This window comes from Carya illinoinensis, chromosome 1, assembly GCF_018687715.1.
Source record: "Carya illinoinensis cultivar Pawnee chromosome 1, C.illinoinensisPawnee_v1, whole genome shotgun sequence".
In the NCBI taxonomy this organism is placed as follows: Eukaryota; Viridiplantae; Streptophyta; class Magnoliopsida; order Fagales; family Juglandaceae; genus Carya; species Carya illinoinensis.
In genome coordinates, this window is record NC_056752.1 from 52,756,690 (window position 1) to 52,770,573 (window position 13,884).

The 13,884-nt window shown below is 39.1% G+C and overlaps 1 protein-coding gene across 1 annotated transcript; it reads left to right on the top strand.

Moving 5' to 3' along the window:
- The first annotated feature begins 156 nt into the window (after positions 1 to 156).
- On the top strand, positions 157 to 10,666 carry LOC122284857. The gene is made up of 5 exons (XM_043095322.1): positions 157 to 1,318; positions 8,114 to 8,196; positions 8,807 to 8,918; positions 9,782 to 9,834; positions 10,254 to 10,666. Exons 1-5 carry the CDS (start codon positions 304 to 306, stop codon positions 10,395 to 10,397), a joined length of 1,407 nt encoding a protein of 468 aa, XP_042951256.1. The 5' UTR covers positions 157 to 303; the 3' UTR covers positions 10,398 to 10,666.
- Positions 10,667 to 13,884: the final 3,218 nt, after the last annotated feature.

Below are 13,884 nucleotides of genomic sequence, written 5' to 3' on the forward strand. Positions count from 1 at the left end.
ATCTACTGGATCACTTTATGTATTCGCGGTAAAGTTCGTAAGCTCGGATTTCCTTTCTGAAAGTTTTTCCCCCCTTCTATTGGGCCCGAAAGAAAAGAGGCTGCTTTCTTTAAACTACTAATATAAAACCTGGCTCAGGTGGCCCAAGCCCTAAACCCGGCCCCAACCATTCCTCATCGTCATCGTCTTCAACCGCCAAAACGCCAAAATCCCTACCTGGTTCGCACACTAAACCCTCACTCTCCTTTTCTTCACCTCCCAAACCCTACATCCCCTTAACGAGTTCACTCCTCTTCGCCTTCTATGGCTGCTCTCCAACTCAGACCCAAACACAGAACCCTCCACAACCCCTCCCTCGTTCACCTCTTCTCTACCTCCTCGACCCCTCCTGAGCCCACCTCTGCCGACCAATCCTCGCCATCCGCCTCATCCGACGCCACCGAATCTCAATCATCCTTATCCTCCTATTTCTCTGATGTCAAAGCCAGTCTCAAACAACAACAACAGCAACAACATAGACCCACTTTCCCATTTTCTCAAAGGAATCCCACAATCCCAGCGAAACCTTCGAGCCCTTTAGACTCATCTTTCTCCAAGCCTTCCAAAGTCGCTTCCCTCGAAGAAATCCGCAAGAACCTCTCCGAGTTCCGGCTCCGATACTCTGTGCCACCCCTCTCCAGACCCAACTCCGCACATGCGACGACACCGTCCTCCGAATCTTCATCCCAGCACATTTCGTTTCAAGAGCTTTACAAACGGAATGTGATCGAGAAGGCCGACGAGAAGGGTACCAACACAGCTTCGGGCCCCGGAAAAGTTGGCGGCAGTGGCGGAAAGCATTCGTTCGCTGCAATTCGAGAGAGTTTACGGCAGCTAGGTCCGTCGCCCGGGATGGCACAGAATGAGAGTAGGATGGCTGACCCAATGTTATCGGGATTTAAGAATAATTTGAAATTGAAGCCTTCTACGGATCCGGTTCCGGTGATTGGCGGGACTGGTACGCTGCCGGTTTCAGTGTTTGGGAAGGAAAGGGAGCGGAAGGATATGGAGGGGGAGAAAATGGCAATGAAGACGGAGTTTGTGAGGATGTATAGCTATGAGGAGTTGGGGGAGAAACTGACGAAGCTGAGGCCAGATGGGAATAAAGAAGGGAAGGCATGGTTTTCACTTGGGGAACTGAACGAGAGGTTGATGAAACTGAGGGAGATGGAGGATAAGGAGTCAGAGTTGAGGATTGGCGGGGTTCCGTATAAGGATTTGAGGGAGAGCTTGTTTAGACTGAGGATGTCAGACGATGAGAAGGCGAAGAAAAGTTCCAGTAAGTAACGTGGTTTTGCATGTTGTTCAATAAAATAGATTCTAAGCATGTTCTATCATTTGGATAGTAGATCATAGAAGAATGTACATTCTGTTTTGGGTCTGAGGAAGTTTTATGGAATTGATAATTTGCATGCTAGTCTTGGAATAGAATATGAAAAATAATAGAAAATTGTTATGGTTGGTTTTTTTTTATAAGTAAAAATTGTTATGGTTGGTAGAGGATGGGAAACTATGTTTCTTTGGTTGGTAATTTTATTGTGAATGAAGAAAGGGTTACTTTGGATTGCTTGATTTTCTGTTAATATGTAACCTGCTATCATCAATAAAATTCTTGATTACGTATTAAAAAAATGTTTATAGGCTACCACACCCCCTTGCTAAAACTCCCTAAAATGGTGAACGATTGTAAGAGGCAAAACATTTCTGCATTCGATAATGGCACATTGAGAGGGGGGTCAATGTTTTCAATTGAGCGATTTCTCTTTGCACGTTTAAATTGTAAATTGTGCTTATTATGATTTTATATTTTAATGTTTCATGGTATGCGGATTTAACCTCTGTTTTCAGTTGCTGAGATTGAAGATAAGTGAAACGAGTGGAAGTTTCGAAGAGTAGTATTTTATTATTTCGGACCGGTTTAGACATTAAAGATGAAAAATGCGTTTAGGCAGATATCTTTTGGACTACTTGTTTGAGTGGTACTGTTTTTTTCTTTACTCCAAAACAAAACATTATTTGACTGTGCTGAGCTCAGTTATCATCCGTAAGCTAATCAACCTGAAGTTATCAAATTCCAAGAGTTTAAAGATGCTAGATGGTAGATTGTGCTCCGTTTTTGGCTTTATAACTACAATTTAGATTCTCTTTCCATGGTTTCTGTAAAATTTTAGAAAAAATGATAGATATCGTGCTCTGCTACATTCTAGGACTTGGCTTGATTGAGGGTAAAATTTTGTTTCTTGTTTCATAAATAGTGAAAAAACTTCTTGTAATAGTTAAGTTCTGCTGATTCTCTCCGTACACATGTAACTACTCACGGTGGTGAGGGTGTCACGGTGAAGTTTTGTGCAGTATTCCGGTGCGTGTTATGGCAGTTTCACGTGAAGTAGTTGTTGAGTCCAAGCTGATTAGCCTCACAAAGGAAGGAAATATATACGCTTTTCAGAACATGGGTGGAAGGAGAGGTACGAACTATTGGTGGGCCGAAACACAACTTTGTGGATGGTAAACTTGTTGGAGGATTTCCTGAAGGGGGGAAAGAAGGACGTGTATTCGGTAATAAGAGAAGGATATTGCAGTTTTGTTGCCTAGCGCTGCTCGAATAGGCGTGGGCGTTATTTGTCGATTGCCGAATATGGAAAGGAAGGTAGAATCTGCCTGCTCTGCTTTCCAGAAGTTGAAAATGGATGGGGATGGAGGAAATTGAAGAATTTGGCTTTAGAGTTGGTTCAGACCAGAGGAAATGGGTATGGAACGGGTGGAGGAGGGTAGAGCAATAGAGTGGTAAAGTCCTCAAACACGGTGCCCAGAACCTTCAAGGAGGTCCTCACGATGGGTTCGACGTACGCGCAGAAGGGGCTTGTCGGAGGTGCAAGCCATGTCGCTGGGGGGGAACGTCGAGCCCCACGCCATCTACACAATGCAAAGTCTGGTAGGGTAGTTGGACAGGAGACGTGGGTGTCCAGTAAACGTCTATTGGAGCTATAGGGCCAGTTGAGGAAGTTGCAGAAGGAAATGGATGAAGTCAGAAAATATGTTGGGTTGTTTAAGGAAAAAGGAGGGAGATGGGAGGATGAAAGGGAGTGGTTTGAAACGGTGGCGTTTCAAAGGGAGGGCTTTAATGAATTTCCTAAGGCTAGGTTGAGGCAAGTGGTGGGCCTGGAGTTGGGGTCCCGTAGCCCAAATCCTGTGTTAAGGCCCCAACCCATTTCTTACGGGAACAAGGCCTCCATGAGTGGAGGGCCTCGCGTCGGGCCTGGGCCTCCTCAGCCTAGGTCCATTTCTGAAGACCCAGATGCGTTTCTGGGTTCACTCAATCCGGGTTTCCTCAACCCGGTTTTCTGCGTTTCCACTAAAGATGTTGAGACACCACCGCGGCAGCCGTCGGCGGCGACACAGAACTCTCCAACGGTGATTCTGGAGACCGTCAACATCCCGGCAGCCCTATGTGAGAAGATGAAGTTGACGTGTGTAGCTCCGAGCTCGAGGCTACCAGAGACGCTGCCGCAAAGCTCGCCGACGGTGGAAAGGAGGGAGGTGAGCCCACAGACAACGCCGATGACGGCAATGGAGCATTCCGATGAGGTCCCTACAGTGAGGTTGGAACAGTGCAAAATGCAGAAGCTATCGGGGGACTTGCAATCGAATCAGATTCAGGGGAGGAAGAGAGGGAGAGATCTGAGGATTTGATGCTGTCGGTGGATGGGGACTTGGTGTTACTTGATGTCAGTGGTTAGTTGGGGTTGGAAGATATCTCTTTTGAAGATGATATACATGGTTTCTAGAAGGGGTAGAGTGAAAGCCAAGGGGCTGGCTGCTCCCCAATGAAGCCTAAAATTGTTTCTTGGAATGCCCGTGGGCTTAATGAGATTTATAAGCGCCTACGGATTAGGAACATGCTTCGGGAGTGGAAGGTGGATATCGTATGCTTGCAAGAGACAAAATTGAAGACTTTTGATAGGAGGATTGTGAGGGGTTTAGGGAGTGGAGTACATGTGGATTGGGCATACTTGGCATCTAACGGGGCGTCGGGTGGGGTGTTGGTGTTGTGGGATAGGTGGGTGGTGGAGAAGATAGATGAGTTTATTGGACAATACATGGTAGCTTGTTCGTTTAAGTGTGTGTCCGATGACTTTTTATGGGCGTTTGCAGGTGTATATGGCCCCAATGTAGACATGGATAGAAGATTACTGTGGGAAGAATTAGCCGGGGTTTATACTTGGTGGGATCTTCCATGGTGCATTGGGGGAGATTTTAACGTTGCAAGATTCTGTAGTGAAGTTGATGGAAGTAGAAGAATGAGGCCAGGCATGGAGGAGTTCTCGGAATGTATTTTTGATATGAATTTGGTAGACTTGCCACTAGCTAGAGCTACTTGGTCTAACAATCAGTCATGGTCTCGACTGGATCGTTTCCTAATTTCACCAGAATGGGAAAGCCATTTCCCAGATGTATGGCAAAAGCGTTTGCCCCGGATAGGTTCAGGCTATTGGCCCATTTTGCTGGATTGCGGAGGGTTATGTAGTGGCCGGCGGCCTTTCAAATTCGAAAATATGTGGCTTAAATCTGAAGGTTTTGTGGATAGGGTTAAACAATGGTGGTATTCCTACCAGTTCTAAGGTACGCCTAGTTTCATTTTTGCTGGCAAGTTGAAAGCTCTTAAAAGAGATTTAAGAGTATGGAACAAGGAGTCATTCGGAAATGTAGGGGAAAACAAAAAAATAAAGATGCTGGAAATTCAAGAGATCGAGAGGCTTCAGGGGATACAACCACTTTCACAGGAAGAATTAGTTCGGAAGGCTGAGCTGATTGCTGATGTTGAGAGGTTGATACTTCTAGAAGAGATGTCATGGCGTCAAAAGTCTAGGGCATTATGGTTGCGGGAAGGAGATAGAAGTAAGGTTTTTCCACAGAATTGCAAACTCACATAGAAGAAACAACAATATTGAGATGCTGAAAATTGAAGGGGTGGAGTGTAGAGATGAACATACAATTCACAATCATATAGTTGACTTTTATGAGAACTTACTTGCAGAGCAGGCGGGATGACGGCCTCCTTTGAAAGGGATGGTTTTTGATACTATCGAGTCGAGTGATGTGTTACGATTGGAGAAGGAGTTCCAGGAGCTAGAGGTTCATGAGGTAGTGAAGAAAATGAACATGGACAAAGCTCCAGGACCGGATGGGTTCTCTATGGGTTTCTTTTAGGATTGTTGGGAAGTGATAAAGGAGGACCTGATGAAGGTGTTTCAAGAGTTTTATATGGCTGGAAAATTTGAAAAAAGTATGAATACCATATTCCTTGCACTGATACCGAAGAAGGTAGGGGCATTGGAAATCACGGAATATCGGCCTATTAGTCTAGAAAATGGGGTATATAAGATAATCTCCAAAGTAATTGCGAACAGACTGAGTGAGGTGGTGGGGAAGATTGTTTCAAATCCACAAAATGCTTTTGTAAAAGGAAGACAGATTCTAGATGCAGCGCTTATTGCAAACGAATTCCTTGATAGTAGATTGAAGGCTGGAAATTCCGGGATCTTGTGTAAACTAGACATGGAAAAGGCATATGATCATGTCAATTGGGAATTTCTTCTCAATTTGCTAAGGAGATGGGGGAAATGGATCCATTGGTGCATATCGACTGCGAAGTTCTCAGTGTTGGTAAATGGCGGTGCAGTGGGCTTTTTTAATAGTTCACGTGGGTTGAGACAAGGGGATCCGTTGTCACCTTTATTGTTTGTTATAGTCATGGAGGCTTTAAGCAGGATGATCACGACCCTGGTTACGAATGGCTTCGTTGAGGGTTTTAAGATTGGAACCCCGGAGAGGGGCATTATTAATATTTCTCACCTATTGTTTGCAGATGATACCCTTATCATGTGTGAAGCGAAACAGAATCAGATGCAAGCACTGAAGGCTTTATTCCTTTGTTTCGAGGTAGTGTTCGGGTTGAAGGTGAACCTCGAGAAGTTAGAATTGGTGCCAATTGAGGAAGTGCCTAACATGCGCCAATTGGCTAGATCATTGGGGTGCAAGATAACATCATTACCTATGACTTATTTGGGACTTCCTCTGGGAAGTGCCTCGAGGGCGTTGTCGGTCTGGAATACTGTGATTGAGAAAATTGAGATGAGATTGGCGGGATGGAAGAGAATGTATTTGTCTAAAGGTGGTAGGATTACTCTGATAAAGAGTACACTCTCTAACCTACCTACTTATTTTTTTTATCTCTTTTCCCAATACTAGCGAGTGTAGCGGCCTGTATCGAAAAACTCCAACGTGACTTCCTGTGGGGGGGGGATGAGGGAGGAGTTAAAGTTTCATCTGGTTAAGTGGGCACAGGTTTGTCGTCCCATCTCGGGTGGAGGGTTGGGGATTAGAAACTTAAGGGTGTTCAATCGAGCATTACTAGGAAAATGGCTGTGGAGATATGCGACAGAACCAGAATCCTTATGGAAAATGGGGATTGAGAAGAAATATGGTGTTCTATGGGGGGATTGGTGCTCTAGAGAAGTAAGGGGGGCCTATGGCGTTGGGTTGTAGAAACACATAAGAAGAGGATGTGGTGTTTAATTGCTTTGTTAAGTTACATCGATTAAACACATAAGAAGAGGATGGGGGGTGTTTAATCGCTTTGTTAAGTTATAGCTAGGTGTGGGCTCAAGGATAAAATTCTGGAGTGATGTTTGGTGTGACAATAGGGCCTTACAAGATTTATTTCCCTCTCTTTTCCATATAGCAAGTGCAAATGACGTTTCAGTGGCAGATGTTTTGGAGACCTTGGGGGACATATTCACTGGAACGTTACCTTTAGTAGGGCAGCACAAGATTGGGAAGTAAGTTGCTTTGCTGATTTCTATAGCCTAATATATGCCATCAGACCAAACAGGCAGCTTGAGGATGCTATGTGGTGGAAGCCGGCAGCTAAAGGCTCTTTCACTGTTTGCTTGTTCTATAAGGCACTTACTATGGAGCCAAATGCTTAGTTTCCTTGGAAAAAGATATGGAGACATAAGGCACCACCCAAAGTCTCCTTTGTTTGGACAGCTTCTCTGGGAAAGATTCTCACAATTGATAACTTGAGGAAAAGGAGGATTATTATTACAGAGTGGTGTTGTATGTGTAAAGGAGGGGGAGTGTCGGTAGATCACCTTCTCCTGCATTGTGACACAGCCGAAACCCTTTGGAATGAGATATTTACTCGACTAGACATGGCATGGGTTATGCCGAAGACGGTGAAGGCAGCTTTGGCGAGTTGGCCAAATTTAAGAGGAAGGCAACCAATCAGAGCAATGTGGAAGATGATTCCTCTATGCATTATGTGGTGCTTATGGCAAGAGCGCAATGGGAGGACTTTTGAAGACCAAGAAAGATCTTTAGAGGAACTAAAAGTTTTATTTTTCAGAACTCTTTGTAGTTGGGCCATAGCTGTGGATTTTAATGGCATGGTTCTTCATGATTTTCTTGTCTCTAATGTGCCTACCTAGTTAGGGTATTATACTAGTGTAACTGGCTTTGCCATTTTTTGATCAATATATTTATTTATTCATCAAAAATAAAAATAAATAGTGAAAATATTTAATTTCTATGGTTTTTCCACCTTTTTATTTCCCTCCAAGTGCTGAGAATGAAATCTTGCAGCTCCACAATACTAATCTTCATTGTTCCATCAACTGGATAATTTCTAGAATCCGGACTTACCTACATAGTAGATATTAAGCGGCCCTGGTTTAGTTCTACCTTTCTTCGTATGCCTGTTAGATTAACCTTTAAGTATGACAAAAGGATTTCTTGAACTCATTTGTGTGTGTTAGCAGGGTCCAAAGAAAATTTTGCGTTATCCGTATTCGTTTTCATTTTGTTTTATTTTTATTAACATTTTTCATATAATGCTGGTTAGAATGTTTGTTCAGTTGCGGAATAACACTAACAAAATTTTTTAGTTTTTTTTTTTATAATTATTTAGCTTAAAGTTTTCCTTCTGTTGGATATGATATCTATAAACTCATATAATTTACTGATTCAGATTTACTTATCAAAAAAATTTACCGATTCAGATTTATTTTTTCAGTCCAGAGACTGGATATTCTGGGTCAGTTAGGCAGAACTCCAAACTTTATGCTGCAACCTCCAAAGGAGCATCTTGTTGAAAAGGCAAGTATCCTACTCTTTGCTTTTTTACATTCTTGTTATTCATTCAGTTGGATGAGATTGTTGGAAGGGCTTTTCATGAAGTGTATTTTTTTAATTCATATAATCTTGCGAAAGAGCTAATTTAAAATCTTTATCTATTTGTGATCATATTTTTGCATTTTTTTATTTAAGATTTAGTGTATGTCCAGTATTACTCTTGGCATCCTGTCCTTCGTACATTGAGTATTTTTACCTGAAAGACGAATTCAGTATATGCTGATGACGGGAATTGGCACAAATCTCAGATGAAATAAGTGAACCTTACACTACTGTCATCACCCTTAGAATTTGCATTTTCACTAGAACACTGCTCTTGTATATGACCCATGTACTTGGGCTTTGCCTATTCTCATGATCAATAAAATCTTATTTACCAATAAAAAAAAATTATGCACACTCAAGATATTTATTTTTGGGTAGCTCATTCTTTGGAAAGTGTCCTTAAACTGTACCCAGTATGAACTTATTGATTGTCTACATTTCGATCATTCCACATGAAGTTACTCTACTTTCTAATATTGGAGGAGATTTGTTGCTCTAATTTTTCTTTTTTGAAATATGTTTAATGCAGTATTTCCATCCGGATAATATGTCTTCTGCAGAAAAACTGAAAATTGAGCTTGCAAAAGTAAGAGATGAATTTAAAATGTCAGAGTCAGATTGTGGATCTGCACGTGTTCAAGGTAAAGGGATTCGTTTTATGCTTCCATTACTCGTTTCCATACTGATTGATTAATTTGTTTCTCATTTTATGGTTTAGGGTACTTGTTTAAAGCCTTTTTCTTCGCATTTATCTTTTGATTGATGTGTCCTGGCTTATCTTTTTAGTTCTCTTTTCTACTTATCAAAAAAAAAAAATTCTTTGTAGTCCTCTTTTCTGTTTGTAACACAGAGAGAAGGCTTTTTTTTTTTTTTTCCTTTTTCTGTTTTTGACATTTGTAGAATGTGTCTTATTCTGAGGCGAGTAGTGACTGTATATGTATGGTTTGGATCTAGAAAGCAAAAAGGAAACTTTTGGGGACTTTGCCTTTTTTCTATGAAATCTGGCTGTTTTGTACTTTTATTGGAGAATGGGTGCTATTAAAATCCCTGCTGCGACATAAAATTGGGTAGCTAGTAGTTCCCTTTTGATAAATATAGGCAAAAGGGTATCTCATATTTTGTGATTTTTTTTATAGCTAAAAAAATCTGTTAATGTAAAATTTTTAATCTAATTTCTTCTATTCATTTTTTGCAAATGTATGATGATAATGGATTTGATGATGGAGGGAAGCAGAGATGTTTAGCAGTATAATCATCTACTTAATGATGTAGAATTCTTTTGGAGACATTCAAATCCATGACATATCTGGGTTGTTGTGTATGCCCCCGGGCCCCCACCCCCTTTTCTCCTATTATATTCCTTTTGAACCTACGGTTGAGAGATCAGAGAAGTGAGCATTTCAGTTTTATCCTTGAAGTCTTTCCATACATATCATGTTTGCAACTAGTGGTGTTTATTTTACTGGCCAAGGATTATTGAGGTCCTTCTTTGATTTCTTTGCAGTGGCACAACTCACAACTAAGATCAAGCATCTATCTTCTGTTTTACACAAGAAGGTGACAATCGAACTATCTCTTTAATACAGTCTACTATATTGGATGGTGTTCATTGTATAACTGCTCGTTTCTGTACTGTTTAGTTTGATGAACTAGATTTAGCATTTAATAGTTTTACTTGGCGTTAATACCAATCCTTTTATTTGAACAAGAAATTGCATCCGCTCCTGATAAAGAGGTGGTTAGCCAACTGTATTTAGCTTCTAAATTACTGGGCATGTTAAGTGAGAATGTACTTATAACATGATATCTGAATGGTGCCTGACCATTAGCACCCCCGAGAAATGGAAAAAGAAAACGATAGTATGACTGCCAACAAGTCTACCTATTAATCGATTGCATAGATGGAATCCTAGAGCCTAGAGGTGTCATTACTTCCCTCTTTTTCCTAATTTGATTTACTTGTCATAATGTTGTAGGATAAGCATTCTCGAAAGGGTCTTATAGGAATGGTGCAGATGAGGAAAAGGTTATTGAAGTATCTCCGAAGAACCGACTGGGATTCCTACTGCTTGGTTCTCTCTAAGCTCGGTCTCCGGGACAATCCCAATTACAAGAACTAGACTAGTCAACAATGCGAACCTTGCATTTCCTTTGTACGATAATTACTTGTAGTCTTTGGCACAACCTTGATTACGAGAAAATTAGACTAGTCAACAATTTTATCATCACTGTGTTTCTCTTTCTTATTTCTTCTTTTCCTCTGCATGATTACTATTCTAGTTGTTCTACCCGAGGTTTGTTCCATAATTATTCCATTTGTCGGGGGAGCTAGAAGACATTTTACAATGAATTTATTTTTATCCATTTCATGATTCATATTTCTTTGTTACCTTGTTTTTCCCCCTTTTTTTTTTTTGAACATGTTCTTAATGCATGCTCTCCGAAGACACGGTTTTTCTTTTTTAACGTTGCAGACGGCTGAAAGATTTGAAGGCACGGTTGTTTAAATTTCAATACATTACCATTTTCCGTTAATATATTGTTCTCTCTCCCTCCCTCCCTGTGTGTTGTCACACACACACACACACACAAAAGATTCCGTACATGAACACTTTACGCTTGATGTGTGCGTGTTGTAAGGATCAAACCAATTTCCCTTTTTATTTTCTCTGTGCCATCACATCACAACTTCAGCTAGCATAGGGTGGGCTAAGAAAATAAAACCATAAAAAATAAAATAAAATAAAGAAATAAATAAAACATGTAATTCTAGAATGCCATAGTCACCGTGGGAGACAAAGATTCTGGTGGATGGTAATGATTCTCAATAGTCAAGACACTGCACCAAGGACTAATTATTATTGCTGTAGAAAATTTAGATTTCGGTAACAATTGGAATGTGATGTCATCAGGAATAATTTAGAAGTGCAACATGTTATTCAAACGAGTTGTGCTAGACGCACTAACAAAATATCAAAATATTATACTGTTTATGTATTGTTATTCTCTACATAATCCATAAAAATGTTTCTATATGATATCCACTCGCTTTTATAAATGTTTTATACCCTACTCATTTTATATTTGCAGTTGTAACATATATGGTTTTATCTTTAGACATATTAAAAAGGTTTGAATTTACTATATTTTACTTTAGATAGGAATCATTTATGAGACTATAATCAATCAAGACAATGATTTATATTCCTACGCTTATAAAATATAACTAATGTATTGTCGATTTAAGGTGTTAAATTCTGTTATAAAGTTAGTTATTAGGATCTTCTAAAATTTATCCGAATTTTGGCTCATAGCTTGTATGAAAAATTTTACTATATGCGATTTTTCATTTTTATCATTTTATTTAACTATATATATTAATGTGTAAATATATGTATTTAAATATAAGGATAAAAATGATAAATTACATTTTAATGCAGAATAATGTTACATATAGTCACTTTTACATACTTTTTATATATTTTTTTGATATGATTGATTGTATTAATTTTATTTTAATTTATAATTAATTATATTAATAAAATATATAAAAGACCGTACAAATGAAAATGTTTAAATGGAAGATGTAAAAAACGAAACATGTGCTGACATATGCAAGCGATATTCAGGGAGTCATTGAATAACAAATGGCACTTTCCCCGAAAATGCCAATTGTAATGATCAAGTTAAAAAAGCATCATAATTGCTTAATGTCCGTTTTATTCCCCGAAGTCTTAAGGAAAAACATTATACAATAAATTAAGAAAAATGTTACTCCACACATAGCTCGGCTCTGAGTAGGTCTCGATATCTTTTTCTTTTTAATTTAGTGATTAAGAAGTATTTTTAAATAATATTATGAATTCTTTCAAAAAATATTGAAAAATAAAAAAATCTTTTTATACTTATCCATACCCTTCTCGTGCTACACTGCTTATTAATGAAATAGAATTGGAAAACATTAGCATTACAGAAATTTTGTACCAAATTTCTTTATCGAGAAATTTTTCAATTTTATTTTAATTTTTTATTTAGTAATTAAACAAATAATTTTAAATGAATATGTGATTTTTTAAAAAAATATTTAAATAGTTTAGAAAAATGGTAAAAAAAAAATGACAAAAATAAAAAAAGGAAATGAATCGATAGAAGATTTCGATGGAAATCTCATGTAGTAGCAGGGTCAAATAAAATTCTACAGGACGGTGCCGTTGAACCAGTGAGAGGCATGTGCCGCTCCCTCATGCGCCAAGCCACATCAGCCGACCATGATCGCTCCATTCTCCAGACTTGACGCACTCTGGAAGCCAAAGTCGCACAAAAAGAGAGGGAATGTTGGGCGAATATCTAGAGGGATCTTGTCTTTATCTTTTGTGTTCAAATGGAAGATCTTAGGCGGTTGGTCAGTGATCTCAATTTATTTTAAATTAATTAATGAAGAACTTTATTATTTATTATAAAAAAATTAAATTCATCTTAAAATATTTTATATAAATATCTCTATCTATTTATATTTAAATATATCTTAATAAAATTTACAAAATATTATTATTTACGTGTGATTGAGAGAGAGGACAAAAGAGTCTGTACGAGCCATAGTTACCTTTCCGTTTTGAGTTCTTTGGAGGACCTAGGACACCATAGTCCAACATTGGAAAAAAAAAAAAAAAAAGAGAGGAAAAATTCTTGCTTCGAGAAAACAGGTTGGATATAAAGAGAAACGTTGCAAAAAATCATGCTTACTATTTCAACACAACACCCCAGTTTGAACTGATCGCCTGGTCTAGTTTGATCTAATTTTATCGTTTTTCGTGCTTTGGGTTAAAGAAAAAAGAAAAGAAAAGAGTAGAGTGTGCAGTTCAACGGTCTTGCCACTTTTACAATTATATGCATCGAAAGCAATGTACTTTAACATAACAAGTTGATCATAGGTCTCTTTCTGGGCCTAGATCTTCTTCTTTTTCCTTCTTTCTTTTGCCTTCTCTTTTTATTTGTTTTCGAACACACATTACAGAGAGGCGTGTTCATCAGGCTTACATAATCGTTCACACCATCTCAATCCTCCTCAGATCCCAAAAACAAGTCGAAAAAAATAAAAAGACTTAACAGTTCTATTCCTGAAAGATTTTGAGGAAGTGTGCGTGTGTATACATATCATATATGAAGGCCATGCCTGGATAATCATCTTTTATTTCTCCACCCATCCAACCATTTATTTTTAACAAAACAAGTTCCTGATTATCATGATATTTCAATGTCAAAATCCGAATGCTATGATGATGATGATGATGAAGCATTTTAGCCCAGACGCGGCCCCCAGATGAAACAAAGTTCATGGTCCTTTTCTGTTTCCATTGGAAATTATAGTGAAGGGAACCATTTCCTACCTCCACTAGTGAAAAGAATTACCCCGCGAGAGAGTTATAATATCAAGCTTGCGTATTGGTAACATCACTCAGCACTATGCCTACCTTTTCTGCACAACTTTCCAATCCGCACAATTCACGCGCCAACTGCCTCTCCAATCGTTTTCATGGCTTACACTCAAAACTTCCCCTGCCATTTCCTTCATCTTGGCCAGACTCTGTTTCAATATTTCAATTCTGC